We start from the raw sequence: 16,087 nt of genomic DNA, 5'->3' as shown, positions 1-16,087 counted from the left end.
TTCTAATACTCATAATTTTATGGGAAAAACCCGTATTAAGGGGCTATACATTGGTCACGTTAATATAAGGAGTCTTAAAATCCATATTACTGATATAGTTAATATATTGTTTAAACATAATATTGATATTTTGACGATCACCGAAACATGGTTATCTGCTCTCATACCAGACCTTCCTCTAGCCATTAACGGATATACTTTAATTAGAAAGGATAGAATTAACAAACGAGGTGGTGGGATTTGTGTCTATTATAAAGATCATTTAACTATAAATATAAAATCTCTTGGATACACACAGCCCAAGAGTTCATCTCTTGAATTTTTATGGTGCTCTCTATACGAAAAAATACAAAACCTACTAATATAGTATGTTGTTATTGTCCGCCAAATCTTGAATATAAAACCACATTCGAAGACTTAGGTACAGTGATCGCACTCATACATGAAGACACCACTCAAGAACTTCTTATTTTGGGCGATTTTAATACTGACTTAACTCAAACGCAGACTCCAAAAACCAAATCACTGAAGGCAACATTAAACACATATAGTCAACTGATCACCGAACCTACACGAATAACTTTAACTAGTGCAACTCTCATCGACCACTTCTATACTTCTCACCCTCAGAACATTAAATATAGTACTGTGATTCCCAATGGTGCATCAGACCATGATTTAATTATGTGCATTCGCAAAAAATCGTGTCCACGACCGCAAAAAATTATAACCAAAATTAGAAATATGAGGCATGTTCGGGTGAATGATTTTATAGTATCCCTTACGACAGACTTAGAGAAGCTAAATATTATTGAAATTAATCAGGCCGTCACTCAGTTAAATGATATATTGATGTACAATTTAGATAGTTTTATGCCACTAAAGCAATGCCGTAAATTTATTAACCAACCACCATGGCTCACTAACGAAATAAAAAATATAATGCACGAACGTGACATTGCAAAAAAGAAATCCCATTTAAACCCTTCAAAACTATTAACGTATCGGAACCTAAGAAATACTGTTAATTTAATGGTTAAAAAATCTAAAAATAGTTTCTTTAAAGATAAGGTTGCCAAATCACCTGATTCAAAAAGCATTTGGAAAAGTTTGAAACCATATATAAAAAGTAAAAATAACACTGTCACATCCCTGTTAGTTAATGACAATATAGTTACAGAAAACAACGATATTGCGAGATTATTTAACGACCATTTTACCAAAAATCAGGCCATTCAAAAAGTTGACCCGTACTGTTTTACTCCTTTCAATCATGAAATATCAGAATTCTGTTTTCAGGAAGTTTCAGAAGATATGATTTTCAATATATTAAAGAAACTCCCAAATAGTAGAGCCATAGGTACAGACGGCATCTCAGTCTGCCTGTTAAAGGGTATAGCAATTCTTATCGCCCCAATTCTAACCAAAATTGTTAATCTATCATTTTCAACTGGAACCTATCCAGAAAAATGGAAAGAAGCTAAGGTGGTACCACTTTATAAATCAGGTGATCATATGGATTTAAATAATTATAGAGGTATCTCTATTCTTCAAACCATGTCAAAAGTTATAGAAAAATGTGCACACCACCAAATTATGAAATTTGCCCTCGATAATAGTCTGTTTAACAACATGCAATCAGGTTTCGTGCCTGGACATTCTACATTAACTGGGACAATAAATTTACATGAACGAATAATTGACGGACTAGAACATGGTAGATACGTAGGCATAGTTTTCATCGATCTTTCTAAAGCTTTTGATTGTGTTGACCACCAAATCCTCCTAAAAACACTTAAAAGTTGCAAACTCAATAGTTCCTCGATTAAATGGTTTAAATCTTACCTCGAGCATCGTAGACAACAAGTGTATCTCAATGGATGTTATTCTAACTTCGAACATATTAGAGCAGGGGTGCCCCAGGGCAGCATATTAGGCCCCTTGTTATTTAATTTATATACCAAAGACAACCACCTAGCGGTGAAAGAATCTGTTTTACTCGAATATGCCGATGATGAGGCTATAATTAATTCTGATGGCGATGTAAAATGCCTAATCTCCAAACTGGAAACAGACATAAATGCGTTGAAAAGGGCACTGCTGACAATTGGCCTTAGAATTAATGTTCAAAAAACAGTCTTCATGATATTTTCTCCATCGCAAAATAAGAAACTGGACGTTGAGAACATTAAATTCTTAGGAGCCACTGATATACAAAGAGTCTCTGTGGTCAAGTACTTGGGCATATATATAGATGAAAACTTAAACTGGGTTAATCACATCGATTACACGTGCAAAAAATTAAAAAAAAGAATTTGGATGCTATACCCCTTATTTTGTGCCCTTGATAAAAAATCCCTTAGCATTCTATATAACGCTTTGCTCCAACCAATCTTTGACTACTTAGACATATTATATGGCACTGCCTCTAAAACTAACTTAAAGCGACTTCAAGTATTACAAAACAGTTGCGCGAAGCGTATTTTACGAAAAGACAAAAGATTCTCGGCTACGGAAGCAAGGTCTGAACTTGGGTGGTTGGATTTGTCCAAAAGACAGGAGTTACATATTTTGAAATTTATGTTTAATATCATTAACGGTGAAGCACCAAATTATATAACTGATATATTTCATAATGCCCTCAATGGCCCTAAAAAACATATAACCAGAGGTAGTGAACATAATCTTTATGTTGAAAATTCCCAAAATAAATTTACACAGAAAAGTATTAAAAGTAGAGGCGTGAAGTTATGGAACTCTTTGCCAGAAGTAATTAAAAAAACAGACACAAGGGCAACTTTTATAAATGGAATGTTAGCCTTCTTGAAAAATGATGCATAATGATTTGAAATTTATATTATTTATTTATATTATTTATTTATATTATATTGGATTATAATTTAAAGGGTTAGAATCAAGTTTTCCCGACTAAAATAAACGGAAAGTGATTACATATAGAAAAATAGGCGTAGAATTATGTGGTATTCATTTTAAGTCCAATTAATGTTTTTAATTAATAAAAATTCCGTTTGTGGTTAAAAAATTAAAATTGTATGATGGACACATGGCAGGCTTGTTTCCTACGTTGTGACATCACAAAGTAGGGCGATGCCATTGGTTGTCGAGAAATAGGGTGATTTTTGAGTATACGGGGGGTTTTACAGTGTTTTTTCTACTGTCGTCTGCTAAGCTGCCGGAAAGGCGAATTTAGGGAACTTTTCAACCTAATTATGTCTAGTAACTCATCTTCGGAATCGGAATTAGAGAATTCTAGTGGTGATAATAGTTCAGATTTATCAGACAGTGTTGAATCAGAACAATCTTATATTATTAATGAATCAAATGAAAACGACGCGTCTTCAGATAGTGAGCATGAGGAGTTTGGCTTACAACCCTATCAATTTGAACCTTTGGCCCATGAACCAGAAGCCCAACTTGTAATGGAAGTTGACGATCCCCGTTTGCACAATACTGATTGGTAATAATATATTTTGAATTTCATTCCCTCATATTCCATTTTTTCGAACCAATGTTTACAAGTTTATTTTACAGGTGCAACTGTGGGTTTTGTTTTATAATGCCAACGGTGGAAGAAAGTTTTTGCTGTCGTGACGAACCCCCAAACCAACGTCTTATTGAAAAAATGGAAGGTTTCAATTGTGTCATTGAAACCGAAACTTTCAACGATTTAATGAACCGTAACATTCTGGACATTTTATTCGATGAGTTCAGTGAGAATAATTTTGTGCCAGCTGAGGATGAAAGAAATGCGTATGATTGATTTTATTATTTATTTATTTTATTATTTACTATCTTTCGAAATAATAAAAAGTTAGGTACACATGCACAAAATTAAAATGGTTTCTCTAATTTTTCAGCACCTATCGATATATAATTTATCGATTATACACTCGATGGATTTATCGAATTTTAGGAAGAAGAGTCCGGCGGCCAATTCCAAGCTGTGCTGTAAATAGAATACGAAGGGAATTTCCATCAGAAAACTATCAAGGTTTTACTGAACCTGGCCCAAGATAGTTCCATAATTTAATGACCAAACTTTTAATGTTCCTCACTGAAGAAAAGTCGCTCTCGTCTGACTCATAAATATTATAAGGTCATTGTGATTTAACACAGCCTGATAAATCTGTACTAGTGTCACCACTAGAATTCTCTATTTCCCATTCTGTACTTATAAAGACAAATAATTCATGGTCACTTGTAAATATATTTTTATTTTACTTATTATTAAACATTTAAATTTTTATAAAATGACTCTTCAAAATTTGTCATTTAATGTAATTCTTCCAATAAAAATTAGGGTGTAATTAATGTGAAAAACGACGCTTGGTTTTAAAAGCCTCAACGGCTTTTTCTTTATCTGGGTGTTCAAATTGTGATGACAGTGGTCTTGGTATCGCAGGTGTACTAATTAAGCTCTCACTCAGGCCTTCTTCATAAGATTTGTTACATTTTGTTAGCAATTTCTTGAATAACTTATCTGCATAATCTAAAGAAATAATATCATGATCGCTTGTTTTACTAAACAACATCTATGTAAAAACTCCTTATTTTTTTTTCGCATTCATTTATGTTATTACCAAAAGTCGATGCTTGCATTATTGGTCTAACGGAATATTCCCCTTTTTTGGCCTTTGGGAAATATATATTCCACCTTAAATTACCATCTTTTGTCGTCGCTTGAATTTTATCAGAGTTTTCGTTGTAGTGGAGAGCAGCTATTAACATTCTTTGGAAATTGACAAGCACAAAATTATTTTGGATGCAATTTAAAACTTGGGGGTACACTAAGTTAGGTTACCTCGCTTCCATTCCCAAATAAGAATAATGGGTGTTTTTTGGTGCAAAGTGGATTAGGACAGAATTGTAAGCTTCAACGCTTGATGTCTGGGTTTCCGGAGATATTTGTGAAATATCTTTTTCAAACAGACAAATTATTTTTTTGAATTTCTCAAAAATAGGCTGTCCTGTTAAATTAGATATAAATGTTTAATAACATATCAGAAATAACTCTTAAAACTAGATAGTACCTGGAATAAGCCATTCTCTTTTTTCCCATCCAAAGAGAGATCTCCGTGAGTGCATTTTGAAAATGGCTTACCATGGCCACTGTGAATATTCGCAACGTGTCGCAAAACTGACATGAACTTAGCTTTAATCAACTTAGCATTTCCCTTGCTAGAGGTTGCGCTCCAGTACATGTGATTCTGCACACTTTTATTCCATTCATCCAAAACAGCGTATTCTTTCGTAGCAGCAGCGTGGATTTTTTTTTTCAGAGCTAAGATTTGATTAAATTTTAGATAAATGGGAAAGTCACCGTGACCAGAATAAGGCTAATCTTTTTCTCAAATGGATAAGGAAAACTAATACGCGCTTACATTTGACCATGTGCCAACAGTCGAAGAGATGTTTAATTTTCGGATGGAATTTTTTAAGATAGCTTCTGATTTGCACATGGCGATCAGTGACAATTGAAGCGATTTTTAAACCAGAATTAATAAGGAACGTTATACCTCGTTTCAACCCTTCAAGCTCCATCGCCACACTATTTTTAACTTCATTGCTCTACATTAAAAAAAATAATTATATATTAAAAAAAACTCTGGATCTGTAATTTCTTACTTGTACGAGAACTAGATGAATAATTTTCTTAATTTGGCTTTCAAAAAATACGTAAGTTCCGTATTTTGCGCTGAAACCTGGGGAATCAGACCTAGCGTCCCCTCCAAGCTTCATCTTTTTCTTTTTTAAAGAATTTAAAATAGTTTTTTGCTCCTCTTGCCAAACCTGATCAAATTGAAGCTAATCAATTAATACTGTTGCATTATAACGAAAATATTTTTATACTTCTCGAATAGACTGAATCAAAAAGCTTTTTTGAACTCGAAAATATGTCGCTTTGCTGATGCTTTGTATACGAGCAAATGTTAGCATTCGCAGCGCCTGCGTAGGATTAAGACCAGAAAACAGGATCGAAGCAGCAATAATAATATTTCCTAGAGGTTTTTGACCTAGCATAGGTTGGCTTTTCCACATATTTGTATGTCCTCTTTGGCATGTAGCTTCTACGGTTACCATCGAGCCATAGGTCGTTGTTTTTACATCACATGGAAGAAGGCATTGGAAGCAGAAATGAAACAACTGAAGCAAGGCACTCTCAAATACTAAAAACTTTCTTTCCGTCATCGCGATTTCGGGGTTCAAGTCGAAATTTCTAACACTGAAAGTAATCAGTTAGACCAATTCTAATGAGTCAAACATTAAAACAAACACGCACTCAGTAATATCCTCCTGAGGTAGCTCGGATGGAGTATAACTAACATCTAAGGGATTAGGGGCTTGCCCTTCATCTTCTTCTTCATCCAAGAAACGCTTAATTTCTTGACTACCGCTAATTTCCTCAGATGTATCAGGGCTTTGCGCATCTGTTTGGCATGCAACTTCTATTCCCATTTGGTCTGTTTGGCAGCCTTTAAGTAAACATAGGTTTTCTTACAATCTTATAATATGATTAAATTAAAAATTTCACAAGGCATACTAGCATTTCTTAATGACGATTTTTTACTTTGAACTTGCACGCAGGCGTCCTTAACAAAACCCATAAGTTTGGGCGGTAAACATTGAACATATTGATCTCTAGTACTTTTAACACTGTCCTGTAAAATAGTATAAAATTCTCACCCTAGTCTAAAAACAATTCAAGAGCCAAAACAACTTTCTTGAAAAAAACAAACTTACCTCAGTTCGACGTTTTTTTGGTGGATTATTCGCCGTAGCTGATATGGAAGAGGATGAACTTGGGTTTGGTAATGTTGTAAAGATTGTCGGAACCGCGTTTTTTTTTAATTTTGTTCTTAATATTAATGAAGAGCTACTCGAAGATTGCAGTTGAGCTGCAACTTCAGGGTTTTGCTCAAAACAATCACTTTCAAAATGAAGTGAGCAAATTAGAGAAGAAGATTTGTAGTCAAAGTTAGGGAGATTAATATTATTAATCCATTTTTCGCGAAGTTTTTCATTTGATGGGAAATTATGAAAAGAGCGCGGTTTCTTATAATCATCCCCGCAACAGTGAGGAACTACACATTTTTTCCAAACATTTTTGGAAGACTTTGGCAAAGGCCTAGTGTCCATATTTACTTTAAAGGTCAATGTCTTAATCAAATGTTTAAAAAAATCTCGCTTGTAATGCTTTGAGACGTTTGGATAGAATATAACTTACATTAAAGATCACAAATCCTTTAAATTGAGTCTTAACACGATAATGTAAAACTAAACACGAGTTACACGACCAATAGCAATAATCAACCTCGGGAAACTGCAGAAATGATAAGTCATGTTGCCCAAAAAAACTACAGAATGAAATCTACTGTTAGAAGAATTCCTCCTACACTTCATGGGTAGAGGCGGTTGGGGGGGTCGCTGAACAATTTCAATTTGGCGGGAAACGGCGTTTTATGATTTTGCCAGTAGTAGGCGCCCACGTCGAAAGTTTAAAAGTTTAAAATTAATTTTAAAATTAGTAACGATATTATAAAATATAATATATATATATTTGGAATCCTCGCTTCAAACTCTACCGGTTTTAATAATTTTTTTTAGGATTGGTTACCATAAATTAACATGAAAATATCCCTTTAATTTGTCGGGACTCTCTTGTAAACCAGATCTATCTGAATGTGAATATCCCTATTAAAGCTTATTATTATTATTATTATTATTATTAAAATTTCTTGACTTGTTAGATGGATGTAATCGAAATCAAAAATAGCGAATTAAATGAGCTTGATGAGTTCACCAAAGAAGCTCTACCCAACTTGACGTTTGATGAAGTGAGAGAAATTTCAGCACTAGTGAAAACCATAGGAGGACATAATGTGTTTGACTTGCAATTTCTAACTGAAAATGATTTGAAATCCTCAACTTTGATGCCGCTTCAAATCCGACGACTTATTGCACATGCGAAAACAGCAGTGGAAAATAATAACGCAAAGAAAGGTAACGCTTAAACTTGAATTTCGATTCAACTGGCAACCGTTTTAAGAAACAAGATTTTGCAAGATTATCACTTTGAAATGGGCTACACGTGCAAAACTGTAGAGGTAGCCTGGCTTTGTACCTGCTACATTTAAGATTTGTTTGACCATCCAGAGATGTAATCTTAATACTATTTTGAAGGGTTAGTTTTGCAAAACCTTAAGCATAAAAAAGGACTTCATCATACTGTGCATTACGTGATACCATTTGCTTAAGTTAAGTAAAAAGCCCGTTGCGATTAATACAACGGGCGCTAGCGTAATGATTCTTCAATTCTTTCCTATTGGACTTGGGTCGACCCTGATATTAAGAGTCCTAACTAAATGAAAACCAAACCCAACGTCTCAACCTATATAACTTTATCTAAACCAAAGCCTATATAATCCCATCTAAACCAAAAATACCCTATATAACCCTATCTAAACCAAAACCTACCCTATATAACCCTATCTAAACCAAAACCTACTCTATATAACCCTATCTAAACCTAAACTTAGCCTTGTCACTGATTGAAAATACAATTTACGTTAAGCCTTTCTTGAATCTTTTTAATTAACACCCGCGCATTAATTAAATATAGTGTGGAGGAATGCCACGCGCTCTTCAAAATTGTTTGTTAACCCTTCTTTTAATTTTAAAATTTCGTGCGCTATTATAACATGAAATAAGGTCATGTGAAAAAAGTGAATACGGCGGGCGGGCCGTCGTGAGGAAGAACAGGGTTTTATATATTAGCTTGTTTGAATATCGATACAGATGCTGAACCAGCTAATCCAGCTGATGCCGGATGTGATGAAAACTTGTGTAGTAGTAGTTTGGACCCAAATCCAGAAAGTACTTCATTGTGCAACCAGCGAAAGTCTCTCGAACCGGTTAATTTACTATTGTTTTTATATAATTTCTTTGACTTAAAGGGATACTCAACATTCTAACAATTATTCTATTAAAACAATAAGAGTCTAGACCTCTACCTAAAATCTTTGAATCGGAATATACAAGCAGTTTGAGAACAATATCCTAACGTTTAATTTTAATTCTTTTAGCTTTTATTCATGATTTTTAATGAACTACTGTAGGTTTGCTTATAAACTTTCCTATCAACCCCTAAGTGTTAAAAATATGTGGTCACTAAAATATGATTGGTGGTTTTGAAGTATCCCTTTCAAAGGTCAAGCCAAAGATTAAAGTGGTATTAGAACTGGATATATTTAACTTCTAGTATGGAGGTATTACAGCATCATGGTCTGATACATTCAAGGTCACCATGGGCCTTTTTTCGAGACAAGTGCAAAATTTCTTAGAAAAAGGTACCAGATTGAACGAAACTATAAGACATTCGGTGGTCCGTCAACTTGTTGAAGCTGCTTTGAAAAAATGTTTAAGACCGTCAAGGAAGGATATGAGGAATTTGGCAGCCAGTTTTGTGAAAAGTTTTCCAGGAAGAATTTTGGATGAAGTCGACGGCGAAATAATTAAAGATAAAAATGGGCATGATGGCTATGGAAGTTTAGTGATCCAGTTATATCACAGATTAGAAAACTTATCCAGGGCTAATGAGAAAATCATGCCTTGCGTTAGAGATGTGGATCCCGCTAAAAAGGGCCGTTTGAGTTTGGATCACAGTGACGAATATAAATTCAAACCTGATATCATAGAAGCTGACAAAGTGTCTTGTGAGAAGCTAAGGATTGAGCTTTTGAAAATGTCTATGGAGGACGATAAATCAGTTGATACTTTTATTAATCTAATTAAGAATACTTTGATTAATCTAATTAAGAAAACTTACGCTTTGCAAAGAATGCGCATTAACAGCGGTATGAGTTTGGATGAATTACAAGTGAAATAGCCTTATCTTTTCGAATTGCGAGGCGCTATGGCGCATATGCAAGAGCTAGTAGGAAAAGACATATTGGAAAACTTCCGCTATTTTTTCGAGAGACGAAATAATAATTTCTGCAACTATTTTGCTAAAAGCAAAAAATCTATGTGTGTGGATATTTTGTCCAAACTAAAGGAGAGCAAGGAAAAGAGCATTGATATAGTGGCAGGGGCGGTAATTCGACTTATCATGGCGCATTTCAACGAAGACGAGACCAAGATATTTCTGACACTTGAGGTAAGATATAAGGCAAAACATGTGACGCCGAAATTTAATTCCTGAATTTTACAGGCTGGAACCGAAAAAAGGGAAATCGAGAAAAAAACTTCCGACTCATCCAGCTCTTATCATTTTTGGTAAAATATTTTTGAATTAACTCTCTAATATCCTTCACCTATTGGTTAAACCATAATAATTAAAGGTTCTATAATTAATGGGCCCGTCATTTTCAATTTAGGTCCGACTATAGGTACTGGCCATGCTTCACAATTCATGGTGAGCGTAGACATGCAGATTGTAAATGATCATTTGGAGGGGAACGAATTTATTTCAGCTTTAGGATATTTTCTTGCTGTTTTTTACATTTTGAACCTGCAATATCCACCATCATGTATCGCAACTATTTTGTTTTTCCAAAGGTATAGACCAAAAGTTCTTATTATTACCATGCACTATACTGAAAACGCAATATGTTTTAGGTATTTGGCTAAAATAAGCACGACCAATACGAAGATAAAAACTCAAATAAATTCCAAACTAACTGGTTTGATGAGCAAAGTTGCCAACGTTGATTGGATGGAATGAGAACTAGTGTTTTCACTTGACGGAAATTTTTATACCTCTTTTACCAATCTTGAGTAAAAAATGTGTACCTATTTTCTATGTAATAAAATTTTTTGCTTTGATATGAATATTTATTACTATTATTATAATATATGGTCCCTAACAATTATTAAAATTTGAAAATAAATTTCCCTCAAGATTTATAAATTTAAGTTTAAGGTGATTTCATTCAAGTGTGTTTGACATAAATTACTTCTCGATTACATTTAGCCAACTATAGGCGTGAATTTCAGTTCTAGCAGATGAGTGGATTTATGTTGAAATATGTAAAATTTTAATTTTACCCTTTTAATTTCATTAACCTTTACGGGCCTTAGTTTAATTCAAAGCCATGGTGCTTATAAATAATAAATTTCGATTTTGATATTTAAGTTGCTTACATAGTAATTATGAAATAGGCACAGCATTATGTAGTATTTTGCACATCCTCTCTATTACATTTGTCAGAACAATTGCTGCAAATTACGCAATAAGCAGAGGTGCATATTTCACAGAAGCATATTGAAAAGCATACGTTACGACCTGTAAAATATTCCGAGGTAGTTCACGAATATTTTACATGAAACATTTTTAATTTGACTCAATAGTTTCCGTTAATATAGCAGAATTATAATTGGTTAGTTTTGCAGGAAATCTCACATTTGCAAACAATCGACCGTAAATTACATGCTAAGTCGTGATGCATATGTCACAGAAGCATATTGTGAGGTAGAGGGGACGACCTGTAAATTCTACAGGGATAGCTCATGGATATATTACAAGAAACATTGCAAAATTGACTCGCTAGTTCCTGTAAATATAGCAGAAGTAGATTTGGTTACTTTAACTTGAAATTACATATTTTGCACACAATTTACTGTAAATTACACGGTAAGCAGTGATGCATATTTCACAGAAGCATATTGTAAGGCAGAGGGGCCGACCAGTAAATTGTACTGGGATAGCTCATGTACAAATTACAAGAAACAAAGTAAAATTTACTGACTAGTTCCTGTAAATATAGCAGAAGTAGATTTGGTTACTTTAACTTGAAATTCCATATTTTAAACACAATTTACTGTAAATTACACGGTAAGCAGTGATGCATATTTCACAGAAGCATATTGTAAGGCAGAGGGGCCGACCTGTAAATTGTACTGGGAGAGCTCATGTACAAATAACAAGAAACAAAGTAAAATTTACTGACTAGTTACTGTAAATATAACAGAAGTAGATTTGGTTACTTTAACTTGATTTTTCATATTTTGCACACAATTTACTATAAATTACACGGTAAGCAGTGATGCTTATTTCACAGAAGCATATTGTGAGGCAGAGGGGACGACCTGTAAATTCTACCGGGAGAGCTCATGGACATATTACAAAAAACTATGTAAAAATTACTCAGTACTTCCTGTAACTATAACGAAAGTAGAACTGGTTAATGTTACTTGAAAACTTGTATTTTGTACATGCTCCCTTCTATATTTACAGGATGTATACCCGTGTTATTAATATGCAATTCTTGTTTTTACAACATAAATACTACTGTTAATTTATTAGGTTTAAAACCCGTTTTTTTATCAGAACGTGGAATGTAGTTTGCAATTACGGAGGTTCATGTTAATTTTTCATAAGGTTCATGGAATCACCAGTTTCCATGAACTTCCTGTAATTTCAACCATTGTTTTTTCTCTCAGTGTACTATTACAATCCAATACAAGCCAAAACGATCATGCCTTTACGTTTCATTAGCGCAAGGCATTTATTCAAAATTGATTAAAATAAAGGTTCATTTTGGAGTGGTAATAGATAAGATGTTTAAAAAAGAATGCTAGTGGTTAGTTTTGAACGCGTAAAACACTCCTTGTTCAAAATTGAATGATTTTGGTTAAATTTGAATTCGTCAATAATGGTTTGTTAGAAATTTACGGTCTCCATCATTTTTGAATGCCGAAAGCTCGCTCATTTTTCTCAGTCAAAACTAAACGATTTAGGAGATTTTTCTAAATTTCGGAAATGTTGGAATGTAGAAAAGGACCCATTGGTTTTCCTGCTTTAAAACGTCTCAAGAAAGGCTGTAGCTCTGTTGTGACCATTTTGAAAAAGGCCCGTTGTGCTTCAAACAATTTGTTTTTCAAGCAATCTTTAACAGTACCCACACTGGTCGTATTTGGCAGTTTTGAAGTTGTTACAAATATTTTTATTGGTGGGAAAAGTTTTTTTGCCATTTCTACGCAAGCGAGAAGACTTTCAGCAAAATCTAATTGGGAATATAGTAATGTCGGTTGCTACAGTAAAATCAGCGCGTTTAGCTGGGCTATATTTAAAAGGATAATATATTCCTCTAAGAACGTTATTGATTTTCCAATTCACCTCTTTATGACGTACCTTATAGGCTCCGTGTACAACGTGTAATCCACAAGAACCAATTTCAATTAGTTTGGGACTGTCAGGAACTTCATTCTTTTGCTCTTTCAGAAGGTTTATAAATTTCCAGTTTACGTTGGATCCATCCATGCTTATTTGTAATATTCTTTCTAATGGCACAACATTTCCCAAAGCTTGTTGAAAGTGGGCGAAAATTTGTTTTGCTGTTTATGTCCCATGAAAACGGATTTCAAAAAGTGGCGAAGGGATTGAAAAAACCATTAGCAGACGGTGTACTGATTTTTGATGAAGTCAATGTAGCACCGAAAGTCACCTGGAACAGCAAAAGCCACAAATTAATTGGTTTAGCCATGTCACCTCATCAACTGGGGACGTTAGATGCTATTTTCGAGCGAACGAGTAGTGAGGAAACAATTCCCAAGGCTGGCTACATGTTGCAGTTCTAGTGGCGTGATCTAACATCAGATTTTGATATCATCGGCCCGTATTTTGCGTCAGAAGGTTCTACCAATAGCCAATTTATTTCAGCCTGCCTCTTTTATGTTCTGAGGGCGTTTCACAATGTTGGATTTAAAGTTTCTGTCATATTGTGCGACGGTGCAAGCAGCTCCAACTTAAGCCTCATGAAACTAACACAAAATTATTCTGGAGCATATGGCGTCAAAATAAACCCCGTGTCTGAGAATATAGATGTTGAAATAAAGCCTTGGTTCAAGAACCCATTTTGCCTGAATTACAACATGTTTTGGGTGATGTGTCCGTCACATGAGGTGAGTTTTGTTTTTCAACATGTTACACCGAATATGCTACATGAATTGTCTGAAATTTCCATTTTATTTCCAGCTTAAAAATTTGATTTACGCCCTTTTTGCGTCTAAGGAAAATGGTAGTCGGTGTTTCAAAAACAATAGTGTAACATTTGGTTGGAAATCTATTATCAAAATGAAGAGAAGACATTCCCCGTTATATTCCCAAGTTGCTTGAATCGTATATTACTAGAGACGCATGGAAGAAATTGAATGTTAAACCGGCAAAAATCATGCACTTAGAGTTTTAAAACTGTAATGAAGTTTAAATATGTAATAATAAGACATTTGTACTTAAAACAGCAAGATGATGTGTTAGCTGAATTAAATGCACATGCAAATCCTGACCATGAGGAACTACCAGGCGATGCCTTAGAAACTATGGAAACGCACAATTACTTAAAGGCTTGCAACTTGTTGTTCGAAAATGGCATGTTGTCGAAATCAAAAGTGACCCTATCATGAAAAACATTGATGATGGCTATTTCAAGATGTGGCTAGTAGATCTCAGAGTGAGTAAACATCTAATTGTTTTTACACTTCAATTAAAGTAAAATGTCACTCATTTCTAGGAAGAGATGCAAAGTTCAATTGCATGTACCCTGGTAAGGAATTTCTGTCGTGGCAAGTATGTTGAAAAACTTGAAATATCTGAATCTGATTGTTTCAATAACTAAATTTGTTGCCGTTAATTAATTTAAGACATGGTGTCTTTTGAGAGTGATAGTGTTTGGATTCAAAGGTCATGTAAACTACTACACAAAGGAATATCCAGGATATTATCTCATGCCAATTAGGCTGAATGGCAGCGCTGTAGAAAGCCTTTTTTCACAGTATAAATTCAACGCAAATGGAAAAATTACAAGTATCAGTTTCGCTTATGCAAGAAAAGCCTTATTACCTTAGGAAGACGTACATGGGCATCATCATTCGGGAAAAGGGTATAGAGATGCGGCGCTGTATGTGAAGCAAAACTTTGCTAAAGACTTGTAAATTTCACTTAATGATTCATACTCCTGATAATTTTACTGAAAAAGAGATTATTAAACTATATGGACAAAATGTTCACTATTTAAAAATTAAACCTACCATGTGGTCTTAAATTTTAATTTTTGAAACATAACAATTTATTGACAGATCAGGTACAATAACTAAATTTGTTATTTCGAATATCACAAACATATTTGGTATTTGGCCACTGTGCATTAAGGAACATTTACGTTGGGAGTAAAATAATAAATTTGAGAAAAATATTTGAATGGTTTCCATTTCACTTTAAGGAATATTAATACTGAAACTAGGTTATTTTTAATGTGTACTTCCTTTGCATTACATTTTCAATTATATTGTTACTGATTGACTAATATTTGGGTTGAGGTATTTGGTTTAGGCGTACAATGTGCGAATTTAAACTTTAACAACTATATTTCATAATCGCGTAAGTGCCTTGGCATGACTCGCCTTCTTTTGTTGGACTTAATTTCAGTTTCTGGGTTATAAGTTGAGATACTATAAACCACTGATTTCACTTTCTTATCTACGGTTGCAGCTGTAGTTTCCTGTTTGGGTGAAACTGTCTTGTTGTCCATTTCGTCACAGTTCTTTTTATCACAGCTCATTCTTTTGTGATCAAAACGATGATGTTTATTATTTGGTTTTTTCAAAATCTTGAAATTGATTGCTTTCTCATCCTTATTGAGATGCTTTAATTTTTTGGATTTTCCTTTGTTTTTCACGACTTCTGGGCTTTCTCTTTTCTTGTTTTTGTTTTTAGCGTTATCATTTCGTTTCAGTCTTTCCGTAGTTTCTTTTGAGTTTTTGTTTTTGAAATTTTCCGCATCGGGTTTTTGGCACAGTTTTCATTTCTCCTTTGCATTTGGTTGACTCAACTCCCAAAATCCCACGTCAAAATCTAAAAATTTCAAACTCTCGCGTCAAAATATAAAAATCCCAAAATCCCACGTCAAAATCTAAAAATCCAAAAATCCCAACCTTAAAATCTGAAAATCCCAAAACCTTCACCCAAAATCCCGAAATCTTCACCTAAAATCCCGAAATCTCACATTAAAATCTAGAAATCCCGAAAGCTTAACGTAAAATCCCGAAATCTCACCCTAAAAAATCTGAA

General features: G+C 34.1%; 2 protein-coding genes and 1 pseudogene across 2 annotated transcripts; 1 reads left to right on the top strand and 2 right to left on the bottom strand.

Annotated features, from left to right (window-relative positions):
• Positions 1-2,901: 2,901 nt before the first annotated feature.
• Positions 2,902-4,038, top strand: LOC149704631 (P2X purinoceptor 7-like). The gene is made up of 3 exons (XM_089865699.1): positions 2,902-3,478; positions 3,553-3,771; positions 3,879-4,038. Exons 1-3 carry the CDS (start codon positions 3,231-3,233, stop codon positions 4,036-4,038), a joined length of 627 nt encoding a protein of 208 aa, XP_089721825.1. The 5' UTR covers positions 2,902-3,230.
• Positions 4,039-4,217: 179 nt separating this feature from the next.
• LOC149704630 (uncharacterized) lies at positions 4,218-7,660 on the bottom strand. Its single transcript, XM_089865698.1, has 10 exons — positions 6,763-7,660; positions 6,563-6,680; positions 6,302-6,494; positions 5,872-6,244; positions 5,647-5,811; positions 5,403-5,589; positions 5,052-5,302; positions 4,823-4,988; positions 4,602-4,750; positions 4,218-4,510 (listed from the first exon to the last, which is right to left on the bottom strand). The coding sequence occupies exons 1-8, from the start codon at positions 7,156-7,158 to the stop codon at positions 4,956-4,958; spliced, it is 1,716 nt and encodes a 571-aa protein (XP_089721824.1). The 5' UTR covers positions 7,159-7,660; the 3' UTR covers positions 4,218-4,510; positions 4,602-4,750; positions 4,823-4,955.
• A 5,042-nt stretch (positions 7,661-12,702) lies between these two features.
• LOC149704629 (uncharacterized) lies at positions 12,703-13,505 on the bottom strand (annotated as a pseudogene).
• Positions 13,506-16,087: the final 2,582 nt, after the last annotated feature.

This window comes from Phalangium opilio, unplaced genomic scaffold (genome assembly GCF_054372755.1).
Source record: "Phalangium opilio isolate 3A_F unplaced genomic scaffold, DU_Popi_V2 ptg000015l_1, whole genome shotgun sequence".
Lineage (NCBI taxonomy): Eukaryota > Metazoa > Arthropoda > Arachnida > Opiliones > Phalangiidae > Phalangium > Phalangium opilio.
This window is presented reverse-complemented; position numbering and strand designations above follow the sequence as displayed.

What these genes read in the sequence shown, in the direction of transcription:
- LOC149704630 (XM_089865698.1), bottom strand. Translation starts at nt 7,158, where the DNA reads ATGGACACTAGGCCTTTGCCAAAGTCTTCCAAAAATGTTTGGAAAAAA. An exon ending in CAAAAAAACGTCGAACTGAG is followed by an intron (nt 6,681 to 6,762) that starts GTAAGTTTGTTT and finishes ACTATTTTACAG; the next exon opens with GACAGTGTTAAAAGTACTAG. An exon ending in ATCGTCATTAAGAAATGCTA is followed by an intron (nt 6,495 to 6,562) that starts GTATGCCTTGTG and finishes GTTTACTTAAAG; the next exon opens with GCTGCCAAACAGACCAAATG.
- LOC149704631 (XM_089865699.1), top strand. Translation starts at nt 3,231, where the DNA reads ATGTCTAGTAACTCATCTTCGGAATCGGAATTAGAGAATTCTAGTGGT. An exon ending in CGTTTGCACAATACTGATTG is followed by an intron (nt 3,479 to 3,552) that starts GTAATAATATAT and finishes TTTATTTTACAG; the next exon opens with GTGCAACTGTGGGTTTTGTT. An exon ending in GCTGAGGATGAAAGAAATGC is followed by an intron (nt 3,772 to 3,878) that starts GTATGATTGATT and finishes CTAATTTTTCAG; the next exon opens with CACCTATCGATATATAATTT.